This window comes from Phocoena sinus, chromosome 1 (assembly GCF_008692025.1).
Source record: "Phocoena sinus isolate mPhoSin1 chromosome 1, mPhoSin1.pri, whole genome shotgun sequence".
NCBI classification, from domain to species: domain Eukaryota; kingdom Metazoa; phylum Chordata; class Mammalia; order Artiodactyla; family Phocoenidae; genus Phocoena; species Phocoena sinus.
In genome coordinates this window covers 151,221,613-151,247,720 of record NC_045763.1, presented here as the reverse complement: position 1 = coordinate 151,247,720, position 26,108 = coordinate 151,221,613, and the positions used below count along the sequence as shown (strand labels likewise).

The following is a 26,108-nucleotide window of genomic DNA, read 5'->3' as shown; positions in this document are numbered from 1 at the left end:
TGCAGGGGACACGGGTTCGTGCCCCGGTCCGGGAGGATCCCACATGCCGCGGAGCGGCTGGGCCCGTGAGCCGTGGCCGCTGAGCCTGCGCGTCCGGAGCCTGTGCTCCGCAGCGGGAGAGGCCACAGCAGTGAGAGGCCCGCATACCACAAAAAAATAAAAAGGGTTGATTTCTCACCAAAGCTACATGTCCCTTGTGGGCCATCAGGGGAGCTCTGCTCTGTGGTCACTCGAGGACCCAGACTGAGAGGGCAGGCAGTCACCACATCTAACAGAATCACACTGTCACAGGGGCTGGCGGGGAGCAGGGTGTCTTGCCTTAGCAATTAAATGCTTTTGGTTAAGAAATCACATGGCCCCGCCTAATCAAGGAAATGGAATTCTACTGTATGCCAGGCAGGGGGAAAACTGGGAATCCTGGGTGAAGAACAAGAGGTCTAAGGGACGTTTCTCCTAGTCCTGCTGTCAGACACGGCAGGACAGCATCTCTGGGTCGCACCCAGCAGCCCTGGCTGCTTGCGAGGAGGGGGGTGGGCACCAGTAAGTGTATCTATGTGAGCACAAGGCAGTTCTCAACTGGGCTCCCCGTTCTGGTGTCACTGTACTAGGGGTGGGGCTGCCAGAGGAAACCACCAGGTGTGGCCATGGGGAAGTCCCTCCAGCTTTCTATTGAAACATGGAATTTCCTGGCTTTAACCATTTCTTATCCAACTGCCATCTTGGAGCTGACCAGAGCCAGGCAGACCTTTTCAGCCTCCTGGGGAACTTGGTTTGAGGCAGTGAGTCCTGAATGGGCAGTTGGCACACCTGCGTTCCAGCCCCAGGAATCTCTGAAGATCACAGGCAAATTACCGAAGGTGTATGAGCCTCAGTGCCTTCTGTAAAGCACTTTCCAGTTGCGCATGCATTTCCAAATATACTGTCCCATGTCACTCACACAACCAATGGTGTCATGTTACCATTCTCATGCCTTGGGTGAGAAGAGTGTCTGGCAGGGGTCGTATACTGTGCTCAAGGTCATAGTGGAGGGCAGTGCTTGCTCTTGGACCTCTGCAGGCTCACTGGGAAGATGAGTCAGATCCAACTTCTAGAAGTGTCTGGTCATAGGTCCTGGACCTCCCTGGGACCCCTGGGTGTGGGAAGTTCACTTTCCCAGGCAGCTGTCCACTTGGTTAACTGGAGCAACCTGCTCTGTAGAGGCTGAGTCTGAACTTCCCTCCTCCAGTGAACCACGGCAGGTACAGAAATAGCATCCAGCGGCCCACCACAGCCACTCAGCCTCAGTGCCCGGACTCTCTGTGGTTCAGACTCTGGGCCTGTTGCCTCCACTTGGGAACTCAGAGCATCCTCCTTCTCCTTCCTGCCCGGGGGGGGGGGGGGGGGGGGGGGGGGGGGGGGGCGGGTAGTGGCGGCAGTCCAGCTGCCTCTGTCTCTTTAAGAGAGAGAAAGAACGAAATCAGGAAGTGAGAGAACTGAGAGCCGGCAGGGAGCTGAGCTGAGTGTTGGCCTTTGCTCCCAGTTCTCCCAGCTCCCAGGGTGGCACGCGGCCACTTCAACTGGCCCATCTTCAGGTTCCCAGGGCCCGTGGCCACCAGGATGCTATGGGCGCTGCCCATGAATGACAACAAGCCCTGAAAGCTCGGGGGGCGTCACGCAGTCCCACAAGCCTGCATGCCCCACAGCCGAGATGGGGTGAGTCCATGGCAGGGAGGGCGTTGAATGGGGAAGCCGGGGCGCCAGGCAGCTGCAAGACAGCACTTAGCAGAGTGCTGGGGAGCTGGCCTGTCACAGCTGCTCTCCAGGCCGGCCCACGTCCCCTCCCTGTATCTCTCTGCGGCGGAGGCTCCTCCCTACGCCCCCAGAGGTGCCCTGTGCTCCATCTCAGGTGGGCACCCTTGCCAAGGACTGTTTGGAGGCCCATGAGAGGCAAGGAAGGAGTGGCGTAGAGGAGAGCTGCAGTCCACCTACGATGCTCCCTTCCGGGGCTCTGCTTCCCAACACCCGAAGCCAGCCTTCAGCTCTGCCTCTGTACTATTCTTCTGCCTGGCTTCTTCTGGTGCCTGCCCTCACCTCTCCTGGGGTCCTTCCCACTGGCCCAGGTCCTGGGGGTGGGAGTGGCGAGGAGAGTCTCCTGGAGCTGGGGAATTGGGCTGGAAACCCCCAGCTCTGTGGGGGAGGGTGACAAACAGGAAAGGGTTAAAGGGCTGGGGCCGGGGGCCTTTGACGGAGGCTGAGAATCAAACGGCGCCCAGGGGTGCCTCTCATCCGCCTTCCTCTTTCCGGTGTAGCTCAGCTCCTGGACTTGCCACAGACAGAAAACATAACACACACTTGCTGGGGAGAGTCTTTGCCTGATCCGGGGCTGCTCAGAGCACAGGGTAAGTGCTTTTAGGTACTGCAGAGCCCGGAGGAGGAGGAAGGTGGGTGGGACTACGGGGGTTCCTGGCTCCCATCCATCCAACCGCTGCTGTAGGATAGTGAGCCCTTCTGTGCACCAGCTGCTGGGCTGGGAGGCACAGAGCATGCCGACCGGACCAGATGTGCTGCCCATCAGCTCCTAAGCATAGCCCTGGCAGGGCCAGGAGCAGAGCCCAGGGCATGCCAGCCTGGCTAGGCTCTGCCCTCTATGCCACACTGCCCATTCCTTAGACCTTTGGCTGTGCTCTGCCCCAGCACCAGCCCCGGGGAGGATTTTGAAGGTGGTGAAATCTCCCCTGGCTGGGCCCTTGGCCTTGATTTCAGGATGCTCTACCTGGTTTCACAGCCCCAGGCCCGCGGGCCGATTCCTCCTCAGCCTCAGAGGGGAAAATCTCACCAACTCATTCCTGCTAAGCTATTACATTGTCTTCATAAGGACTCTCAGCCCCTCAGCTGCTTCTAGAAAATGCAAACACTAATACATCTTCTGAAACTGGAATTGACCTCTGATCTCTCCAAGTGGCCTCTGGCTCAAACAATCGACCTCCTCAGGATTTCCATTTAAAAAAAAACAAACAAAAAAAGATTACAGAGAGAAGGCTCAAAGCTAAGGAACAGTGAGATTCCAGGCATGGTGACCCTAGGATTGACAACCTTTAAGGTGATGGAAGAGGAAGCAGCCCTGTCTAGTTCAGCCTTATTTGAGAGTATTTAAGGGGTGGTGGCCCTTCTTATGTTCCTCCCAGCCATCCCATAAAGACCAGCCATGGCCCTATTCTTCAGAGAAGCACCGAATGTAACTTCTGAGGCTACGCTGTCTGCAGCCAACTGCTTTAGAGGAACTGGCCTTTGGAGAGAAGAGGATGAGGGCAAAGATGGGAAACAGAGTTGTAGAGCGGTTTCAGATCCTTCCACAGGCTCCTGAGCTTTTCGATTTGATGGCCTCCTGCCTCTCCCACCCCCTCCACACACACACACACACACACACTCATAAGTACACACATACATGCTCACTCACACACACTCACACTCACCCACACGCTCTCTCCACAGCAGTGCTTTCTTCTCCTGAGCAGCTCTGACCTGGCCGTGTTAGCTGACAGCAGCAGGAAGTGGTGGGCCCAGGCGAGCAGTGGGGAGGGGCTCCAGGCTCGTGTTGCAATCCTGGAGATTTGTGGTGATGTGGTTGACACTGTCTAACCTGGGGCTCTTGCTTCAAGCACTATTTCTGCTTCCTGGGACAATCCCAGGCCTGGATGCCAAACCCCCCAGAACTCACAGTGCCTGGGAGAAGTGACAGAGAAAAGGGTTTGTCTCCGCAGAACGACCTGTCTGGGGAGGGCGTTGACAGGGACCTGGGGAGTCGGGACAGGTAGAATGCCCTGCAGTGGGACAGGCCCCAGCTGTGGTCTGAGGGCCCAGTGGCTGTGCTTCTTTTTGTAGAAGTTACTTAACCTTTCTGTGCTTCACACTTCCCCTGCCCCCTTGCCTCTGGAATGGCCACATGGAGCCCTTCATGGGGTGGTCTTTGGCAGGGCTACTTGTCAGGCCACCAGCGTCCACCCCAGGTCAGGGGTGGAATCCTAGACCCCAGTATGTTCTTTTTCTGAGCAGAAGGTGGCCGGCCAGCTGGGAGCAAGAGATGCAGAGTACCGTCAATTACCTGTGGCACACGGATGACCTGCTGGGTCAGGGGGCCACTGCCAGTGTGTACAAGGCCCGAAACAAGGTAGGATGCAGCCCAGCCCACCCCGGCCCCCTCGCAACCAGGAAGTCGGCCCCCGGTGGGCATGAAAGGTGGTGTGAGATGGCTGGGCAGGGTTCTCTGACTTTGTTCTGTGCCCTCTGAAGTGGAGCAGAGGTGTGGGGATCTGAAGAGGGCTCCTTGGGATGAAGCTTCTGTCAGGCACGGTTGCGGGCTGGAGAGAAAGGGCTGAAGACACAGCCAACATCCAAGGGAGGTGGCAGCAAATCTAGGAATAGCAGAGGTGGGAAGCGGGACTCGTTTGGATTTATCCTGCCTTTATTCTGATGGAGAGCTGCACTGAATATGAGACACACTGCACTATCTTGTACTTGAGAGCTGAAGCCAGACAGACGTGACTGCTAAGGCCAAGGAGTATTAGCTGCCACCGTAGTTACTGCCAATGGCAACAGTAGCAGTAACAACAAACCACCCCCTGCAGGGTCCCAGGGGTGCCAAGCTCCTGTCATCTCCCAGTGCTGCGGGACGGGCTGTGCACCCTCTGAGGAGGGGAAGGAGCTGAGGGTGGGAGCCCCCAGCCCCAACCAGGCTGCCTTCGCTCATCCCTGGGGTTAGGCTGGCGGGAAAGGCTGAACGGAGGCCCGGGAGGGGGTGCGCTCCCAGGGCAGGGGTGCCATTTATGTTATCCCCCATGGCAGAAATCCGGGGAGCTGGTTGCTGTGAAGGTCTTCAACACGGCCAGCTACCTGCGACCCCGCGAGGTGCAGGTGAGGGAGTTTGAGGTCCTGCGGAAGCTGAGCCACCAGAACATCATCAAGTTCTTTGCGGTGGAGGAGACGGTGGGTCCAGTGCTTGGTCGGAGGAAGACGGTCTTGTCCTTGACTCTGACAGGCGGGGAAGGGTCACAGGTCACGTAATAATAGAGACTTGGGTACATGCTCACCTGCAGGTCGGCCGGCAGGTTGGCCAGAGAGGGGTAAAGGGTGCCAGGGGCCTGGGGGCAAAGTAAGGATGGGGAGTGAGGCCTAATCAAAGAAGCCTTCCTGAAAAAGGTGACCTTGGGCTCAGTTTGAGGCCAAAGGAAGGAAGGCCAGCTAGAAGCGGAGACCTAGAGAAATGGGGGCTTTGGGCTCTAGGGTGAGCCACCCCGTCTTGAGGAAGGGGAGGAGAAGCGCCCTCCTCCCCAAGCCTCCCTCTGTCCCCTACAGGGGGGCAGCCGGCAGAAGGTGCTGGTGATGGAGTACTGCTCCAGCGGGAGCCTTCTGAGTGCGCTGGAGAGCCCTGAGAACGCCTTTGGGCTGCCCGAGGACGAGTTCCTGGTGGTGCTGCGCTGTGTGGGTAAGCCCCTCCCTGACTCCCACCGGGGACCCCCCTCCCCACCTCAGGCCAGCCGCAGACCCAGCCCTCAGCAGCAGGTGAAGTCCCAGAGGGGTATGGTATTTCTGGAACAAGTATCCAAACACAGTAGAACATTGGAAGCTAAGAGGCTCCCCATCCACAGACCTGGCACAGATGCTAAGGAACAGACAGAACCCAAGTGTCTGACTCCTCTAATCAGCAGTTTAAAACTCCAATTTCAGCATAAAATTTACAAGAGGTTGTACACCAGTGTTCATAACAGCATTATTCACAATAGCCACGAGGCAAAAACAACCCAAATGTCACAGACAGCCGAATGGATAAACAAAACATGGGATATACGTATGATGGGATACTAGTCAGCCTTAGAAAGGACACGCGGATGAGCCTGGAAGACATTGTGCTGAGCGAAAAAAGCCAGCCACACGAGGACAACTACCATATGATTCCTTTTATGTGAGGGACCTAGAGAGGTCAGGTCCCTAGAGATAGAAAGTGGAATGTGATTGCCAGAGGCTGGGGTGGGGGGATGGAGAGTGAGTGTTTAATAGGTAGAATTTCTGTCTGGGAAGTTGACAAAGTCCTGGAGGTGGATGGTGGGGATGGTAGCACAGCAGTGTCAGTGCATTTAATGCCCCTGATGTGTACACTTAAAAATGGTTAAAATGTAAATTTTATGTTAGGTATATTTTACCGCAATTAACAACAATAATAATAATTTTTAAAGACTGGTAGGGAGGAGAGTGCCCTCCTCTGGGAGACACAGCCGCCATTCCTCTCAGTTTCTTAGGGAACCCCAATGAGACCTCGACACCCCACCTCCTTGGGACCCCCATCCTTTGCTCTGTGCCTGTCTCTGTTCTCCTGCTGCTGCTGGGGCCCCGGTGGCCCGTGAGTTGCCACTCTCTGTCTATGTGGATCCTTCCCCCGAGATGCGCCTTGACACTGGGCTGTCCCTGGCCGGAGCCACTAGCGGTCTTCCCTCTGTCTCAGTGGCCGGCGTGAACCACCTGCGGGAGAACGGCATCGTCCACCGGGACATCAAGCCCGGGAATATCTTGCGCCTGGTCGGGGAGGAGGGGCGGAGCATCTACAAGCTGACGGACTTCGGGGCAGCCCGGGAGCTGGATGACGACGAGAAGTTCGTCTCGGTCTACGGCACCGAGGAGTACCTGGTGAGCGGAGGGCTTCCCCTGCAGCTGGCTGCCCCTCACCTTGTGGCTCTCAGTGCCCCTCTGAGGGGCTCTGTCCAATCTTCCTGTGTCCGGCAGGGTTATCTCTCTTTCACCCCCTATCCCCAACCAGAACAATTTGTTCTGTTCTCTAAGGCCGAAAGGCAATGCTGCAGCCTGCCCAGGCCTCCCCTGTTCAGTTAAGTCCTTGATAGGATACTCATGGAGGATGGAGCACTGATGGTCACCTCTTCCCTCAGGGCAGAGGCTGGGATTGGGGGGAGGGGTGCTTTGGATAAGCACATGCTTATTTTTGAGATGACAAAGGAGATGCATTCTGACGGTTCTGTTTCCTCCTGAAAGTGGGAGAAGGGGGTCTGAATGGGGTGTGCTCAGGTGCTCGCTCCCTTTCCCCTCCATGACAGCTCTCTGGTTCCCCCTCCTGCAGCACCCTGACATGTATGAGCGGGCAGTGCTTCGCAAGCCCCAACAGAAAGCTTTTGGGGTGGCCGTGGATCTCTGGAGCATTGGGGTGACCCTGTACCATGCAGCCACTGGCAGCCTGCCCTTCGTCCCCTTTGGAGGGCCCCGACGCAACAAGGAGATCATGTACGGTGGGCCGCCGGGCAGGGGGCGAAGGGGCGGACCCTGGGCCTTCCCTTCTAGTCCCTGCTGTGTCCCCTATTCTGCCTCTGACTCTGCGGTCCTCCTGGTCTGCCCCCGACGCAGGCTTCTTTTGGATCCTTGGATATCAGTCCATCAAACAAGAGGCTGAGCCCTGTCCCTTCCTGATGGGAGAACTTAGTTCAGGGCTTCCCTTGAGCACCCCCCTCCATTTGTGGCTCACCACATCTCAACTGAGGCTCCCAGAGCGACTTGGCCAAGGTTGCAGAGCCTGCCAGGGGCAAAGGGGAAGGGCAAGGACCTAGCCACCTGATCCCAGGTCCTGGCTCCCTCATGGTTTTCTGCTGTCTGATACAGAAGTAGCTGGAGACCCAGAGCAACAGAGATTTAAAGTGGATTTGCAGGAAGGTCAATGCCCCTTCAGCTCAGGGGTCAAGCTGTGACTTGGATGGGGGCTGTCAGGGTAGCTGGACTTTGGAGGGAGGGGAGGTTGGAATAGTGAGGTGGAGGGGAGACTACGGGGGCCGACCACAGTGCAGGCGCAGGTGTGGAGGCAGGTGGGCACGGATGTGTGGTGAGGGGGCAGAGGAAATGGACAGAGGAGAGAGTGGAGAACTTGACTGGGGAGCATCAGGACTGCTAGCCAGACTCTCAATTTCCATTCTCAGGGTGCCTCGGGGCAGCTGGGTGACTTGCCCCTGTGCCCTGAGCCCTCCGGGCTGAGTCCATCATCCCTTGAAGTGTGATGGGCTGGAGGCTCCTGCTGACTTGGTCCTGTCTCCCCCCAGGTACCGGATCACCACGGAGAAGCCAACCGGGGCCATTGCAGGCACTCAGAGGCTGGAGAACGGGCCCCTGGAGTGGAGCTACACCCTCCCCATCACCTGTCAGCTGTCCATGTGAGTGGGACCCTGCAGAAGGGGCAGACACAGACCCGAGTCTGGGCCGATGTCCTTCTCTCAGCGGAGGCCCGGTCCGGCGGAGCACCCTGTGTGCTGGCAGCTTGGGTACACCACTCTCCCTTTCTAGCCCCAGTTTCTCCATCTGGATGCTGGAAGACCCTTCCAGCTCTTCCTCTCCATCCCACCCCTTGGCCCTGGCTCTTCAGGACATTCTCATGGAAGGCCCCTATTACCTACTTGAGGAGGCCAACTCCGGGCCCTGGCCCCTGACAGTCTCCATGTCCCGGGGGGCAGGGGGCTGCAGAGCCAGCTGGTGCCCATCCTGGCCAACATCCTGGAGGTGGAGCAGGCCAAGTGCTGGGGCTTCGACCAGTTCTTTGCGGAGACCAGTGACATCCTGCAGCGAGTTGTCGTCCACGTCTTCTCCTTGCCGCAGGCTGTCGTGCACCACGTCTACATCCACGCGCACAACACGTGAGTGGGCGCGAGCGAGGGCGGCGCGAGCCTTCTCTCCCCGAGCACAGGGGTGTGTCCTGGGCAGTGCTCTGTGGGCAGTTTAGATTTGGAAGCTTCTGGGTCCAATCTTACTTTGGAAAAATACTAGTTCCACCAAGTTAATGTTAAACAGGCCTCCTTGCTGCTGGACTTGAGAGATTCGGCAAACTTTATAAAGCTGATGCATTATAAATCTCCTGAGGGGTGTGAGTGTGTGTGTGTGTGTGTGTGTGTGTGTGTGTGTATGGCAGTGCATTTCCCCAGTGTATTACTCATGGAATCCTGTATGTCTGGAGCATGCTCTGGGACTAGGTGAGTTTTAATGGAAGTGTGGCAGGAAGAGATGTGAAGGCTTCTTGAGTTCTATCCCCACTTTGTCTCCATCCACTATAAGACATGAGCTCTGTCCTTCATCTCCCCGCCCTAGAGAGAAAATCACCCAGTCCCTCCCTCTGAAAAGCAGAACCCAAAGTCTTAGCTGGGCTTCGGGTCACCCTGACCCTGTATCCTGCCTGCTGACATGCCCTCCCCTCCCCCTCCCCTCTCTCTGCCTCTGGTGTGTCTAGGATAGCCATCTTTCTAGAGGCCGTGTACAAGCAGACCAACGTGGCCCCCCAGCACCAGGAGTACCTCTTTGAGGGTCACCTCTGTGTCCTCGAGCCCAGCCTCTCAGCACAGCACATCGCCCACACGACAGCAAGCAGCCCCCTGACCCTGTTCAGCATGGTCAGTGAGACCCCCAAGGGACTGGCCTTCAGGGACCGTGAGTAGGGCCACCCAGGCTGTATCTTTTCTCCTCCTCACATTCTCTTCCAAGGGGCAGGGGTTTATAATCCAGGATACTGATTCATTTTCTTGTGGGTGTTTCTTTGGGTCCCCAGGGTGTAGAAGGCAGATCTGGGTTCTAATTCTGCATGCGCCTCTGAAATGCCATGTGACTCGGGCTGGTGGCCTGCCCAACCTGCTTCACAGCGTCCAAAGATCTGGGAAAGAAACTCCAATGGAAACAGGGAGATGTGGATTCAATGTGGTCTCCACAGTCTGTGGTTGGTGGGGAAGCCTCCAATAGTTTGGTTTGGAGGAAGCAGGAGCCTAAGCTGCTGGAGAGAAGAGAAGGTGGTCAGGGGTCCAGAGCTTTGTCCTCCAAGTTCTAGCAAAAATATCCCTCCTTCTCATCTGAATGATGCCTCCTCTTCAGGGTCTCCAAGGCTGGGAGGGGAATTGACCTTGAAACCCCGGAGTGTGAGGGGTGCTCTTAGCCTATTTTCTGCTGTTGAGATGGGGCCTTGGGCATGAGGCTGTAGTTCTCCAGAGTGGACACAAGGGGGCAGTGAGGGACTGCAATTGTAAAGAAGCCCATTCAGTGCCTTTAAGGCTTAGAAGGTCGGGGCTCTAGGTGAGTTGGGAAGCTTGAGGTGGCAGATAGGTGGCGAGGGCTGAGTGTGAGCTGGAAATAAGGAATGATGAGCTCAGACCTCATCCGGGGCCGGACAGGCAGCCCCCCTCAGACCAGGTCTTTATCTGCAGCTGCTCTGGACATCCCCAAGTTTTTCCCCAAAGTGGACCTGCAGGCAGATTACAACACGGCCAAGGTGAGGGGTGGCCCCCAGGTGGCAGGGAGGGGGTAGTTCATGCAGGGGTTCGGGGTACGGGACCTGACCCTGCCCACCTCTGTGCTCCAGGGTGTGTTGGGTGCCGGCTACCAGGCCCTGCGGCTGGCACAGGCCTTGCTGACAGGACAGGAGCTGATGCTTCGGGGGCTGCACTGGTTCGTGTGAGTACCCCCAAGGGCTGGGTGGGGAGGGCAAGGAGGGTGGGCAGGGTAGGACAGGCAACCCAGACCCCTTCCAACACCGCCCTGGGGCTGTGCCTATGGGCACAGTGCCCTCATTCCCCTGGGAGAAGGCAGCTCTGACTCAGGCTCCCCTTGGCAGGGAGTCACTCCAGGCCACGTGCAGGCGGACGCTGGAGGTCACGAGGATGGCCCTCCTCTTCCTCAGCAGCAGCCTCGGCACTGAGAGGTGGGTGTTCCGTCCAGGGTGGGGGCCTCAGCCGGCATGAGCCCCGCTCAGACCCATCAGCCCTTCTCTCTGTCTGTTCCTCACCCCAATCTTTCCAACAACGCCCCTTGTCCCCTCCCACCCAGAGCTCCCGACTTCCCTGCCATGCTAGAACGGAGAGGGCGCTCCCTCCCCATCCCTGCCCCCACCAACCAGTCCCTCACTTCAGGGGGCCGGACCTGTGAGGGCACTGCCCCGCCAGGTACCGAGGCAGCCTCCCTGCCCCAGGAAGGGGCCTCTGTCCTACCAGTCCCCCCTCTGAAGATTTAAACTGCTCACCTGCACAAGGCCCTGGAGCAGGGCTCTGGGAGAAGCACTCACACTCGCACACGGTCCCCTGGACTTGACAGGATGGAGACCTAGGCGGTCTCATCCTCCACACACCTCCTCCTGTTTCCTCTGGGCCTGAAACTGTCCCCGCCTCCCGGGATCCCCTGCCCTAGTCCTTGGAAATCCACACCCTCCACTCCTCTGACTTGGGCTAATTAGGCGTGATGGGTTACAGAAAGGGAGAGACTGGGGAGGAGGACATCAAGCTGGAGGGTCTGGAGATAAGCAGGAAGACTCCAATGGCCAGCGCGCTGCTGAGAAGGCGGCAGGGGCTACGGTACAAGTGAGAGGTGGGAGCCCTGTGGCCCAGGGAAGCTGATGGTGGCTGGAGCCTCTCCCGGTGACAGGTGGTGGCAGAAGAGCAGAGACTGTGCCAAACAGGCCCGGTGTGCTACCCGTCACGTCCCGCAGCCCTTGTCCTCAGGAAGGTCCTGGGAGTTTCCCAGGAGCAGGGCGACTCACTGCAGACTTGCCCTCCACCTGGTGCTCGGCAGCAGCGACACTGACCGTAGGGTAGACAGGGTGGTGGCCAGGCAGGGAGGAGAGTCTCCAGATGAGTCCCTGGCATGGCTGAGCCACCTTCAAATAGGGACAGAGAAGAGGGGCTGCAGAGGGCAAGATCCACCGGCAGCGCTGTGGTGGAGTCCCTCTGAGCAGACATCTGCCCAGGCACAGAGCGGGCTTCCAGGGCTGGATGTGGCCCCAGGCCTGCAGACGGCCCTGGAGGACAGCCCTTCCCCAGCATGTGCACATGGCAGGACGGTTGGGTAAAGAGAGACGAGAGATGGGCAGATGCAGCCAGGAAGACCCGGAAGAAGGGAGGCTGTCAAGGCCAGAATGTGAGCAAATACCTGGGGTGGGAAGGCCCTATGCAGAGACGTGATGGGAGGGGTGGGGAGGTGCTGCTGAGGTTTGCTGAAGCCACAGTCATAGTGGAGCACGTCCCAGAGTGGAATTGGAGAGGGACAGAGGGAAGAGGAGAGTGCAGGCAGGTCCTAGGGTCCAGATGAGAGGTTGGACCTCGCTAACATGACCAACAAGGATCTATTCTAGGTTCTTGAGTGAGAAAGAAATGTATAGAGAGAGCATCTGGTTGTTTGCCCGCCTTCCCTGGGCTGACGAGTGTGGAGAGCGACAGGCTAGCCCCAGGGCTGGAGTCCCGGGGTCTGCTGGCCGCTGTTTCTCCCGTTCTGGCTCCAAGACCTCCTCTGAGGTGTGGTGGGTGTGGAGAGCTCAGGGTCAGGCAAGTGCCTGCTTTGAGGCCTGTTTCATTCTCCCACGAGGAAGAGCACTGGGCCGAGGGTCAGAAGGCCCGGCCCAAGCTCTTCATTAACTCACTGTTAGCCTCAGACCATTGTCGCCTTTCCTACCTGGGCCTCTATTTCCTCATTTTCAAAATGAGGGGACTGGATTACCTCGGAGGCCTCCCAGCTCCCATGCGTCACAGTCTCATTCTTTTCTGAACACGCTCAGACCTGTCGGTTCTTCTAAGGTCTGAAGCCACTAGCTCCTCCCACAGCGGAACCTGAAATTTTTTTTTTTTTTTTTTTTTGTGATATGCCGTCCTCTCACTGTTGTGGCCTCTCCCGTTGCGGAGCACAGGCTCCGGACGCGCAGGCTCAGCGGCCATGGCTCACGGGCCCAGCCGCTCTGCGGCATGTGGGATCTGCCCGGATCGGGGCACGAACCCGCGTCCCCTGCATCGGCAGGCGGACTCTCAATCACGGCGCCACCAGGGAAGCCCTACTTGCTGTTTTATAACCTGCTTTTCTCAGCTTATGATCTCTGCCCCCTCTGTGTCAAAACATTCCATCTCCTCTGTAGTACCCATCCATACTCAAATTTGGTAATCCCCCAAGTGTTCTTTTCTAGCTGTTTTCATCCCAACCAGGATCCAATCCAAGACACACTTGGTGTCTGGTTGTCATGTTCCTCACGTCGATTTTAACCCTTCCCTCGAGGTTCAGCAACGTGGCTGGGGTGCCTGAGATCCAGGAACTGAAGAGGGCCGCAGAGCTGAGGTCCAAGCTGCGGACCGTGAGTGAGGCTGGGGTTGGTGAGGGGCTGTCAGGCGTAGAGCGGGCTGCGGGGAGGCTTCCCATCGGAGCCTCCAGCTGAGGCCCCCATGGGGGTCTGCCTTTGTGTCCCGCAGTTGGCTGAGGTCCTCTCCAGATGTTCCCATAATATCACAGAGACCAAGATGACCCTAAGCAACCTGAGCTCTGAGCTGATGAAGAACCGGGATCAGGTACATGCGGACAGAAGGTCTGTGGGATTTTCTTCTTGGTGGGGGGGTTTGGGGGGTGCACAGAGCACAGAAGGCCCAGTAGCCTCTTTAGGAGTCAGCCTGCCTTCTCCCTTATCTTGGCAAGGATGCTGGGGCCTGGGGCTGGGGGTAGGGGATCCAGGAATGTACAAGACCCTCCCATGAGACTGGCCAGAAGGAGAAAAGGATCTGGGGTCTCGCCTCCACCTGGGAGTTAGAGAGTGAATTACAAATATTAGCAGGTGCAATAGTTCTAAGTAAAAGAATAATTGAGTTCCCTACCTCTTCTGAACCCTTGCTCTGCGTCAGACCCTCGAATAGGTCCTCCTACTTCTACCATTTAATCCTCAAAACAATAACGATACTACTACTCTTATGCTCCTTTTATAGGTGAGGAAGCTCACTCAGGGAGCTTAGTTTGCCCCGAGTCACAAGGCAATAAATGACAAATGACAGACATAAGGCTCCGGCTCAGGTCTGCCTACCTCCAAAGCCTACGTGCTTGGCCTGCGCCACGGATTTTCGAGCTCTGAATCCCCAGTCTCCCTTTAAACAGACAGAAAAATCCCCAGCACCCCTGCCCTCACAGCCCGGTGTGTGGAGCCCCTGCCTCCCGCTCTGCTCTGACCTGGACGTGGTCCGGCTCCTCAAACAGCCCCATACCCCCCGCAGTCAGCGCCCTTGCAGAGCTGCATGCCTGGTCCTCAGTTCTGAATTCAGAAAGCTCTGAAAACCACAGGGTGTTTCTTCGCTGTTTTGGCTGTAAAACCTGACCTCAACTGACACGAAGCCCTTCCTAGTCTTTATTTATCTCACTTAGGGTGAATATTCTTTCAGCTCTCTGAAGACTTGAGGGTATGTGATGAGGGAGTACTGCCCCAGACCATGCCCTCTGAGGGAATTCCACAGTATAGTGTATGTATACTGGACCGCCTTTCTCAAATCAGAAGATAGTTCTGAATTTAGAATACATCTGGCTCAAGCCCTTTGGATAAAGACTGGACCTGGGGTCTTGTCCACCCCAGGTTCCAGGAGGGCAGGAGTCTGGGGTCCGCAGAATCCTGGGAACACGCTTGGGCTGTGCCCCAAGTCCAGCTTCAGAAATAGCTGAGACAGGGTCCTGGGAGGAGCTGCAGGGAAGAAGTAGAGCTAAATAGGCCCGAGGATGAGGGATAAACCCCCACCCACAAACACCCCCAACATCTCAGACAAAGTGTTTGTATCCTGAAAAGGGGAAGGAAGAAACAATAATGACCTTAAACCCCAGGCCAAGAGGGCAGAGAGGTCATGTCCCGAATTCCCCTGCCTGCAGGCAGGACCAAAGACCGTGATCCGTTCTTGTTTTAAACAAGGGTTGTTGATGCACGATTGAAGTCCCTTCTATGTACCAGGCGTTGGGTATTCTCAGAAAGCACGACTTCTGCCCTTGCCAGGTGACAGAAGAGACGTTCCTATTCTGCTCCCACACGCAGCTGCCACCACCAGGCTCTCCTGTTTCAGGGTCCAAGGCTCCTTCCCGGAGCCGGTTCTCAAGCCCTGTTGTGTAGCAAAGGCCACTTTCCTGTCGCCTGTCCTGCTTGGCTTCTTCCTGTGTGTGTGTGTGTGTGTGTGTGTAAGAGAGAAAGAATAAACACAGGAATGAGAGGTGACTGAATGGCTAACCCGAGGGTACCTCAAACAAGTTTAGAAACGGAAGAGTCACCCCCACTCCCAGATTGGCCCCCAAAACTATGGCAATGAGGCTTCTATTGCAGGGAGACAGCTTCCCTCCTCCCACCGCCATCCCTTCCCCTCCCTCACCCCTTACCTGTGCTGTTTGATTCTTCCATCACCTGATCCCTGTCTCATGCCCACAGCATCCAGCAGATTCAGTGCTGTTTGGACAAGATGTATCTCATTTACAAACAGTTCAAGAAATCCAGGATGAGGCCAGGTGAGCCACAGGGAGAGCAAAACACTCCTCATGCTCTCCCCTCCCTCCCCCCTTCCCTCCCTTGGGTTAGCTGGCTGTCCCTAACACTCCATCCAGTGGCGCTGCTGGAGGCCCACTACGCGGGTGGTGCTCCGTGGTGCCCGGGTGCCGCTGGTCTAGGGCAAGGTCGCTGCCTGCACACCAGTGAGGGACGTGAAGCCTTTCCACCTTTGCCTGTTGCCACATCGGGGCTCAGCTGAGGCCTGGATGCTATAGACGTGGTGGCCTTGAAAGAGACCCCTCACCTTTGCAGGGAACTTTACAGTTTAAGGAGTGTTTCCCTATCCGTTGTGACTTTGGCTCACTGAAGCGTTAGTCAGGCTTTGCAGAAAAGGGAGGATCGGGAGAAATACCATAGAGTCATTAGTCCAGGCACTTGGCCCGCATTATCTACGGAGCCTCACAAAGACCCTCTGGGCAGGGGCAGCTCATTTACAGGCCCAGGGATGGGAAGCTTCTCGTCCATCCTGGGGTAGGGGAGGGTCAAACCCAGGGCTGGGGCTGACAGCAGCGGGGGGGTTGTGGGGGGAGCCTGGGGAGGCTCCAGGTGACTCTCGGGGTTGGGGAGCTAACACTCCAGGAACCGACACCGACACTCTCGCCCACCCATGCCCCCCAGCATTTCCTAATGTGCAGGAAATCCATACTTGAGGGCTTGCGCCTGACTGCAAATTCTCTGCTGTCCCTAGGATTATCTAAAAAGCCCTGTCCCATAGGAATACAATGCCAGGCACGTTTGTAATTTTAAGTTTGCTAGTAGCCAAAATTTAAAAAAGTAGAAAGAAACAAGGGAAATTTATTTTAATAACATATTTTATACAACGCCATATATTCAAGTTGTCATTTTCAGCATGTAATCCATAGAAACAATTATTCAAGAGATATTTTACATTCTCTTTTGTGCCAAGTCTTCACAATCCCACGTGTGTTTTACACTCATTGGCCATCTCTATTTGGAAGCTCATTTTTTAACAAAATGAAATGTAGTCTCAGCAACATAATAAAGCTGTGTTTGATGGGGAAAAAACATCGTACACTGCTTCAGGTTTAAAATTTAGTCGAATTCATTAAATTAACATTAAAAATTCGGGTACTCAGTCACATTAGCCGTACTGTCACATTTCAAGTTCTCAGCAGCCACATGGCCACCACATTGGACATGCAGATTCTAGAAGATGGGAAACTCAGTCCCGCCTCTGGATCTGACCTTGGAGGGGGAGCGTCACAGGAGACAGGAGAACTGAGACTCCCATGTTCCCTGAAACCAGGGGGACCTTGGGCTCAGGAAGCCTGGCCTAACACCCAGTTGGCCACCTTTGCTGTGATTTTAGGAGACCTTCAGAGGCTTTTCTGCCTCCGTCACTGGAATTCCGTCATCCTATGACCATGACATTTCTGAGCACCTCCCATGTGCTGGGCACAGTCCTATGGGCTTTGCGTGTCCTTAATTTATTTAATGCTCTAGACACTGTTACCCTCCCCGTTTTATAGATGAGGAAACTGAGACACAGGAAGGTTAAGTAACCCAACCTAGGTCCAGGTGCTTTTAACCACCCCATTTTACAGCCTCAAAGAGTTTGATTTGTATTAGTTTGCAAGAGTCCTTTATTAAAGTTAAAAATGAACCGGGAAGAATAACACTTAACCGCCAACACTTGGGGTGTGGAAAGATGCCATTCTGGAAAATGCTCCATCGTTTTCAGGGCACTTTCTCACTTTACCCTCACACCCATCCTGTGTGTTACATGTGATGGATGAGGCAAAAATCACTTGCCTATAGCCTCCCGCTAAGAGGGGGCAGAGCTGGGCCTCATCCCAGATCAGTCGCTTGGACTTCATAAGTCAGCTGCCTGAGCGCACGGCCCAGGACCAAGAGGCCAGGGAGGTGATTCTGCTATTAGGGGAGGGGTGGGGGCAGGCAGCAAGGTGAATCTCCTCATCGCTTCATCTTGGCCTGCAGAGGCCATTCCCCTGAAGCCCAGCAGGGGGCAGCATCTCCCTAGCGCAGAGAGCATCAGGAGAAGCCAAGGTAGTGAAAACTTCAGCCCTACTGGCAAAAGTGGCTGCGCTGAAAAGTGGAGGTCGAGGGTGGTGGCCTGGCTTATCCAGCGCATTGCTGCAGAGCCCAGGTGGCTCTGCCTGCAGCCTGGATATTCAGGGATGGGGTCAATAGGCTGTAGGCATCAGCCACACTGGGAAGGGGATTGGATGAGGGGTCAGGGCTGACCACACATCCTTCAAGCCCCATCTCATCCACGACTGTCCACCTGAAGTGTTCCCCGAGCACCCATCCCTCCACTCCCTCCACTGCGGGCTTGCCTGGCCCAGGTGGACCCCTACCTGGTCATAATGCAGTGTCTTGGGCTTGTTTCCCTCCGTTTGTCCTTCCTGGCTCCGCTGGGCTGTGAGCTCCGTGGAGCAGGGCCCAGGCTGCTGCCTTCGCTTTGCAGTTGTTGCCAACCCTTGCGCCATTCGGTTCTGTTGACTGCTTGAATAGGTGACCTTGGCCCTGTCTGTTTCCTTCAGGGCTTGGCTACAACGAGGAGCAGATTCACAAGCTGGATAAGTGAGTGCCTGTCCCCCCTGGCAGGCGGGTGGAGCGGAGGGTGGGTGTCACCAGGGCAGAGCGAGTCTCTGTGCCAGACAAGAGGTGGTAAAGGGCCCTGGTCCCAGGCCACAGCTGGGCAGGAGGAAAAGGGGTTAACTACCTCTGGGAAGGTTATCTGGGGCCAGGGGAGGGTGGTGTCTCAGCAGCAGTCTTGATGGAAACTGGATTGACTTCTGGTATGAAACACGATTGTTTGAAGGATTTCTTTCCTTAGGTGTCCTCGCTGACTTACCACCTACTACTTTCTGCTTCTGGCCTCTGCCTGGGCTCTCCTTTGGGCTTCCCTCTGCTCCTCTGTCTCCTGGACACTCTATTCTTCCAGGAAGTCCTCCATGATTTTATGCTTTTTTGGAGACTCACTCCCCCAGTTCTGCCCCCACCCCTGACTCCACACACACACACATACACGACCATCTCTCCTTCCCTCTGGGGGCTGAGCTCAAGAGTGTGTGTGTTCCCTGAGGTCCATTGTCCTTCTCCCACATCCCTCTGTTGGAGTTGCTTTGTGCCAGCCACTCTGCTGGCCATGATGCACATTAAGTGGGATAGGCGCCTTGGGAGAGGCGGCCCTGCTGTGGAGCCAGGGGCTGGACATTTGGGTGAGGAAGACCCAGGGATGCTAGGTTTGTGCTCAGGTGGCTCTGGCTTCTCATCTTTGTGCCTCTGTTTCTGTCTTTTCAGGGTGAATTTTAGTCATTTAGCCAAAAGGCTCCTGCAGGTGTTCCAGGAGGAGCGTGTGCAGAAGTACCAGGCATCCCTGGCCACGCATGGCAAGAGAATGAGGTAACATTGGCCCTCACTCTTGAACTCATGGTCCTCAGGGCCCTCCTGGCCTGGCCCTTCCTGGCTTCAGACAGCCCTGGGCTTTGCAGAGCCCCAACTGAGAGGGAGGTGGTAGTAAAGGAACAAAAGCAAAAAAAAAAAAAAGGGGGGGGTGGTTTTTTGGCCCTGGGTGGACCAGGGTAGTATGCTGGGTGATTTCTATACATTAACTCATTTAATCCCGCAATGTCTACCCTATGCAGTGGATACTGTCACCCCATTTCACAGATGAGGAAACTGAGGCTCAGAGAACAGGTTGCTTCCTTAATACGACACCGCTAGTAAATAGCAGACCCAGGACTGGCATATGGGTATGACTGCCTCTAAAATCTAGATTCTTTCCATGTCCCAGGTGGTTGTGTTCAGAAGCCCCCTCTCTGGGGAAAACACAAGATCCCTCTGGGATGAGGACAAGTGGTCTGGGAAGCAGGGACAGGCAGAGGCCCTTATATAGAATCCCCCTTGCACACTGTCCCTTATAGGAGTTTTGGCTTCTGCCTCTCAGACAAGTGCCTTCCCCTTCCCGTCCTGAGACAAGAGGACAGTTTCCCAGGTGCTGCTGGTTCTGTGGCCCACGTGACCTGTGGGCTTATTATGGGGCTGAGACTCAAACACTCACCTACCCCTTACATTAAAATACTGTTTCCCATCTCCCCAACCCAAGCCACCCCAAATTCTGACTTAAATTGGTCTGGAGTAGGGTTTGGATGGCAGTATTGAAATGCTCCTTGCGTGATTCTAATGTGTAACCAGAGTTGAGGATCGACCACTGGTAGAACCCCTCCAGGACTTGGTGTACGTTCTGTGCCATGGGGCGATGTTCCTCCTCTCTCCCTCCACTTAGAGAGAGAAGAGAATTCATAACAGAGTCTTGACTTTGATCTGCCCTGGAAATGGGAACGTGGGCAGTTCCCGTTTTAAGTGTCCCAGTGCAGGCGGTCCCTGCCTCTCCAGAGCCTGACCCGGGCCCTTGCTCACCCTCACCGGCTTATGTGGCCCGGCCTGAGGCAGGTGTATTTGCAGCTCCCACTGTGGTTCCGCCAGGACCCTCACTAGCCCCGGTCAGAGTGCTCATCAGCCTCCTTAGCTGGGACAGGTGAGGGCTGAGGGCACAGCTGGAAAGGCAGAGGCAGCGAGGGAGGCCAGTGCCTGGCACCCACCAGATCCAGCCTCTGCCACCTGGAAAGCCTCTCCTCCGTGTCTGTGTGGTGACCGAACTGCTGGGTGGGCCCCGGTGAGAGTGAGTGGGCCGGGCTCTGACATTTCTCTGCTCTCTTGAGGGTGGTGCATGAGACCAGGAACCACCTGCGCCTGGTGGGCTGCTCCGTGGCCGCCTGTAACACAGAAGCCCAGGGAGCCCAGGAGAGCCTCAGCAAGGTGGGGAGCTTCGGGGCCCCGGGGCTGCTGAGGAGAACTGGACCAATCGGGCACCTGGAGGGCATCCGGGCCATTCCCCTGCCTCGGGGCAGAGCTGCCCTTGACCAAGTCCAAACACTTTGGTGTGGATGGGAGGTCTCTGATCCACCAGTGTGGACGGCAGTTCCTAGTGTTCTCAGACTGAAGGCCACTCGCTGCAAGGGCAGAGGCTCCAAAATGCTGAGACGTCTCCCTCTCTGCCCTGTGCAGCCTGGGAGGCTCCCTGAGGGGGGCGATATGAACGCTCCTTGTCTTCTGATCTGCTTTCCTAGAAGAGACCAACTCAGGCCGCTCTGAGAAGCCACTTGCTTTGCCATCAGGGACAGAGAAGGGCTGTTCTTCAAGGAGCAAGGCCCACATGCTCTTCCCCAGCCCCCAGCACAGGGCACATTCTTTCCGAGACGGTGCTGGGCTGCCCCCACCCCTTCTCCGCAGCTCCCGGCTCCAACTGTGTCATGACAGGTGCAGGTCAGACACAAACGGGAGCTTGGCAATCTGCACCCCTAAACACAAGCACACACAGTGATGGTGCTTGTGCCAGCTGTGCTCCCAGGATGAGAAGGAGGGGCTTGTGGGAAATTCCTGACACTCCAGGGATGCGGGCTGGGGGTCATTGTATCACGGATTTCTTACCCCTCCCTACACCTCCGCTGCCCTCCACACATGAGCTGGCTTATCCTTTCTGACTAACGTGTGGTTCTTTCAGATCCTTGACTGGCTATCTCACCAGCTCCTGCAGGACAGAACAAAGGAGGCTCAGGCCTCACCACCCACTACAGCTCCTTATCCTAGCCCTGCACTAAAGGACCTGGTTTTCCAGTAAGTGCCAGAGAGAGGGGTGTGTGTGTATGTGTGTGTGTGAGGGGCTTCGCCTCTTGCCAGGCCCAGGAGGCAGGAAGGAGGCTCGGTGGGGCTGTGGAGGAAGGGGGGCCTCCCTGGAAGGGGTCTGGGCAGAGCGACTTGGGCCTTAGCCACCGCTGCCTCTCTCGCCTCTGCCTTGGACAGCATGCAAGAGCTCTGCAAGGAGATGAAGGTGCTGGCGTCTGACCTCCAGGACAACAACCGCGTCATCGAAGGGTGAGACCCCACTGTGCGGGCAGTGGGGAGGCTGGGCCCTCAGACTGCCCTCGCCCCTGGGGCACAGGCCCCGTGCATGCCCAAGCAGGCTTGATGACGGGGGCCCATATTCCAGTCACATCAGGGCCTTATGCACAGGTGAGTCGGTGTCCTCACCAGGTGTAGGCTTTCACCGTAGTCTGGAGGACATGCGCCTCGGTGCAGTCAGAGATGGGGGCTGGGAGGCACGTGGATTTGCGGCTGTGTCCAGATCTCTGTGAACATGGACTCTGCCTCACGCCCCATGCAAACCGGCTCCTGTCACCTTTACGACCATCCTCAGAATGGTGATGAACCAGGAAATGAAGCACAGAGCTGGGGAGAACTGCGCAGGGCTGCAGGCCCAGTGTTAGAGTCTCTGCATCATCACCTGATCGAGTCCCTTCCTTGCGGGGCAGGGGGAGCGGGCAGGTACTGGGGAAGATGCTGGCGGATGCAGCAGGGCTCAGCCTTTTGGATTTTGTACAGCAGTAAAATTCACAAAAGAAAACTGGAAAATGACAGAGTGACCAACTTCTCATATTACGCAGTAAGCAGAATTGAAAGGGAAAAAACCGTGCCATTTAGAAGTCCCCCTTTATAAGGCGCATTTTAACACCAAAGAGAAGGAAGAATACAATCTCAGAATCAAGGATGGTCCTCGCCCTGAAAGTCAGCCCTGTTTACACATATGCACACTCACGCGTGCGTGCACGCACCTCCCACATCCTCCCCATCATCCTTATGTCTGTCACTTCCCCGTTTGGGAACCAGTGGCACAGTGGAAAGTCTGCAGAGATTCCAACAGGGTTTGACCCTGACTCTGCTTCTTACAAACTGTGTGACCCTGGGAGGTTTGTTTGGCTCTGAGCTGAAAAATAGGCCTAGTGATTCCTACCTCATTGTGTTAATGCAGGAATTAAACAGGATGAGATATGCAATGTGCTGGGGCGGGGAGGGTGCACAGAAGGGGGACTCACCAAATGGTAGGTGCTCCCCAGAGGTCACGCCAGTCTGGGGTGCCAGAATTGGGGCCAGGAGGTAGGGAAGCCAGGAGCAGAGCTCATGGTTGTTCCTAGAGTTTCAGAGGGTCCTTGGGTTGAGGACATCCCATGTTCCATTCCAGCAAGGGGAGAACCCATCCTCTTAAATGTCTGCAAAGAGGAAATTTGACAGCTTCTTAGAAAAACTTTCCAAATTAGCCCTCAGGGGCAGGAAGTTATAATTTTAGTGCTGACATAAATTTCTCTCGCTGTGATTTGTAGTCTATTTACAGATAGCTCAAAATTTTATTTTAGTGAATTTTTGCTTCCTTGTTCAGAGCTGTAACCAAAGAGCCTAAAGAAACAATTTGAATTCCTTTTCCCCTCCTCTTAACCCTTGGCTGCGTTGGAGTCACCAAGGGAGCTTTTAAAAGTACAGATGCCTAGGTCTTGTCCCCAGAGACTCTAGGTGCAGCTTGGATTTGGGGATTTTTATAAGCTTTCCAGAAGATTCTAACGTGTAGTCAGGGATGGGAACCAGAGAGTTCCTGTCGGTGGACACAGATGCTACAAGAGGAGAGCTGGGGATTCGAATGGCTTGGTGTTCTGGAAGTTGATTGTGTTGGGCCCTGGAGTATGGTCTGCAGGCTTCTCTACCTGGGCAGAAGTTAACCTGAGCCTCTCTTTACAGGTTAAGTAGGGTCCCATCGGCTCCTGACATCTGAACTCTGGGGGGTGCACGAGGAATCCTGAAGCATTAGAATCGTTCAGACACTGCTCTCCTGCCTGCACTGGGGGACCCAACACAGGACGATACCTGGTCACATCTCATCAGCCTACCTCTCTCCCGCCTGACGGCCAGGAGATTTTGCCAGCATTACCTTCCACTGCCTCTCTTCGGGAAGCAGCACAGCAGGACCTGGGGCACCAGGCCATCTCTGGATCCTGGCCCCACTGCCCAGGCTGACCTTTGAATCTTACGTAGACTCAGGTACAGCTCCTCTGTTGCCCTGGCCTGTATAGCTGAACCTGGCTGGGCTGTGGGGAGAAGAGGCTCCGAAAGCCCCTCCCTCCCACCCCCTCTGGTTTATAGGGCTTTACTCCTCAGGGAACAGAAGAGGAGGCCTCCTGGGGTCAAACAACCTCATCTCAGTCTTCCTTCCTCTTAAGGTGTTCTACATTGAACACACAGCCCTCTCCCTGCTCCCACGATATCTGAGGGTTACCACACGTGGCCCCAGGCATGACAGAGCCCAAGTTCCCTTCTCCTCTGGTCTGGCTGAGCCTAAGGCTGAGAAAGCAGGTGGTCGAGGCCGGATGCCAGTGTCTTGGGGACCCTTTCCCCTGTCCCTCTGAGGCACCACCAGGTTCTGGGGTTTGTAGCCAGCAGTCTCAACAGTAGCCGTGCCAATTAGCACAGGCCCGTAAGTCCAGAGCCCTGAGGAAATCAAGGCCTGCATCTTCAAGAAGTGAAATAAACTTGACATTCTTTTCTGTTTGAGTGGCTCTCACGGGCTGCATCTGGGAGGTGGGAAAGGCTCGTCTGGGTGTGCTTGGCAACCAGTCAGGCACTGCACAGGGTGGGGATCTGTGAGGGGGAGGATTGGGAAATGGGGGCAGGACTGCTCGCTTCCTGATTCCTGCCTCCCCCCAGATGGGCCCTGATTTCAGAGAGGAGCCCAGGGACCATGCCCTCCTGCTGGGAGGGCTTGCCTTTCCACTCCTTCTCTTTTTCTGCTCCCTGTCATCTGGGGAGCTCTGTGAGGGCCTGGAACTTACAGAGAAGGGTCTTTTTCTTTTTTTTTTTTTTTTGCGGTACATGGGCCTCTCACTGCTGTGGCCTCTCCCGTTGCGGAGCACTGGCTCCGGACGCGCAGGCTCAGCGGCCATGGCTCACGGGCCCAGCCGCTCCGCAGCATGTGGGATCTTCCCAGACCATGTTCCCTGCATCGGCAGGCGGACTCTCAACCACTGCGCCACCAGGGAAGCCCCGGGTCTTTTTTTTTTTAACCTCAAATCCACCATCTAATTGCCTATTCCTTTCCCCCCACCCCCCGCTCCACCGTTCAAAACATAGGCTGTGTCCTAAATGTCAGGTGAGAGTAGTACTATGGGTCGTTTTGAACATTCCTCATTTTGCCTAGAAGCTAGAACGATGCCGGGGTGAGGCATTCAGATTTGTGCAGGTTTAGTCCTTCCCCTGCAATATATCCAGCTTTCCCTTAACCAGGGCTGGACTACCCACCTAGCCTGGGGATGGGGAAAGGGTGATGCAGTAGAGTAGCCCCACCGTGGGAGCGAAAAGAGTGAGAAGCCCTACTTTGTGCTTTGAAACATGAAGACAACACTATGCTTTACCCCCAGATAACCCTAGAAATCCTTCCTGACAATGTTTTTGGAGCCTTCGCATCCTCAGAGGCTGTTCTAATGGCCCAGCAGGGCAGAGGTGAGGAAGGCTGGGTCCTGGAGTCTGACATCCTCAGGGCTGCTTCTCTATGGAAAGATCAGCGCCCTCTAATAGACCCGGGGGAGGGTTGCTGGGTTTGCTTGCGTCGGGCCTAAGTGGCTTCATGTGTGCCATTTGGGCCTCATGCCCATGGGTCACTTAAGCCCAGTGGGTTCAGGTTCGGGGTTCTCAGGAGCCAGCTGCGGCTCCCATGGCCCTGGACACTGGGCCACCTCTGGGCGGCTCCGCCTGCGTTAAGTTCAGGCTGACACTCACGGCTCTTCGATGGCCCTGCAGGGAAGTCCCACAGTGGACTTTCCCTGGCAGCTGAGGCTGCTTCTGGACCCCACATGCTTGGTGGAGCTCAGCAGAGGAGCTAGGGGACCCCTGAAATCCAAGTGCAGATTGGCTCTGTGATCTCACGAGCAAAGCCCAGCAGGGGACATACTTGAAAGCTTCAATTTGTTCCTGTGCTGCAGGGCCACTGACATGGGTGACCCCACCGCCCCCCCAATAGTTCTGCAGAGCTTCTGATGCCATCTCAGTAGGGAGCAAGGAACTGGACCAAGGCCCATGACCTTGTCCAGTTCCTCCAGAACCTTGTAAGGTCCTCACGTGTCTGACAACCTCTGTTCTCTGTAGTGATTCCTAACATGACACTTAAAATGAAGAGCCCGTTCAGCTGCTCAGATGTGAACCGGGCACCTGCAGTGTGCCAGGGCCCGGGCGAGGGGCTAGAACTACGTGGGTGACTAGGGTGCCATGCCTGCCGCTGAGGAGCTTACCTCGATGGGGAAAGGCCCTTCAGTATCATGGGCGCGTTCAGAGATAGGAATGCACAGCTCAGGTGTGGGACTGCGTCACCACCCTCACAGGGGAGGGTGCTCAGGGCGCTGGGAGGGGGTCAGGGAAGGACTTGGGGAGCAGGCTACTCCAGAGTGGGGTCTTGGCAGGTAAGCAGTGTTACCTAGCAGAGAAGGTACGGAAGGCACCCCGGCAGTGGGAATACCACCAGCCCAGGCATGGAAAGAACCACAAGTGTGTGCGTCACTGGAGAACAGGTTGAAGTGGGAAGCGGTCGTTGGGAAGAGGGAGGGGCCAGACCCAAAAGCTCCTTGTGGGCCACACGAAGGAACCTGGGCGTTACCTCGGGGAATCACAGAAACGGGTTTTAGGTGAAGTCCAACTGGTATTTTAAAGACAGAACTCTTGGGTGCCCGTGTGGAGGGTGGATTGAAACTCCATGCCTCAGGTCCTCATTTGTAAAATGGAGATGATATCTTTCAAAGTTATGGGTAGGGATAGATTCTGTACTTCCACAAGGGGCCTGAAACACCACGTGGGTTCTCTGCACACCCTCCCAGCCCCACCTCCCAGGGCTGAGGCCACCATGCAGGGTGGATGGAGAAACAGGAGCCCTTGTCTCAGAAAGGCT

At 55.9% G+C, this 26,108-nt stretch overlaps 1 protein-coding gene across 8 annotated transcripts; it reads left to right on the top strand.

Annotated features, from left to right (window-relative positions):
* The first annotated feature begins 1,458 nt into the window (after window positions 1-1,458).
* On the top strand, window positions 1,459-23,728 carry IKBKE (inhibitor of nuclear factor kappa B kinase subunit epsilon). Of its 8 annotated transcripts, none has more exons than XM_032611595.1 (23): window positions 1,479-1,692; window positions 2,289-2,378; window positions 4,033-4,147; window positions 4,822-4,962; window positions 5,332-5,461; window positions 6,476-6,657; window positions 7,103-7,263; window positions 8,067-8,177; window positions 8,475-8,654; window positions 9,242-9,438; window positions 9,557-9,721; window positions 10,203-10,267; window positions 10,358-10,449; window positions 10,610-10,696; window positions 13,027-13,102; window positions 13,218-13,330; window positions 15,188-15,264; window positions 17,830-17,869; window positions 18,593-18,694; window positions 20,014-20,110; window positions 20,856-20,968; window positions 21,155-21,226; window positions 22,919-23,728. In XM_032611595.1, exons 3-23 carry the CDS (start codon window positions 4,061-4,063, stop codon window positions 22,950-22,952), a joined length of 2,322 nt encoding a protein of 773 aa, XP_032467486.1. In that variant the 5' UTR covers window positions 1,479-1,692; window positions 2,289-2,378; window positions 4,033-4,060; the 3' UTR covers window positions 22,953-23,728. The 8 variants fall into 8 exon arrangements, 6 of the variants coding, with proteins under 6 accessions (XP_032467506.1, XP_032467486.1, XP_032467500.1 ...); XM_032611609.1 differs by having other exon boundaries at window positions 4,822-4,890; window positions 22,919-23,726; XM_032611602.1 differs by having other exon boundaries at window positions 13,033-13,102; window positions 22,919-23,726.
* Window positions 23,729-26,108: the final 2,380 nt, after the last annotated feature.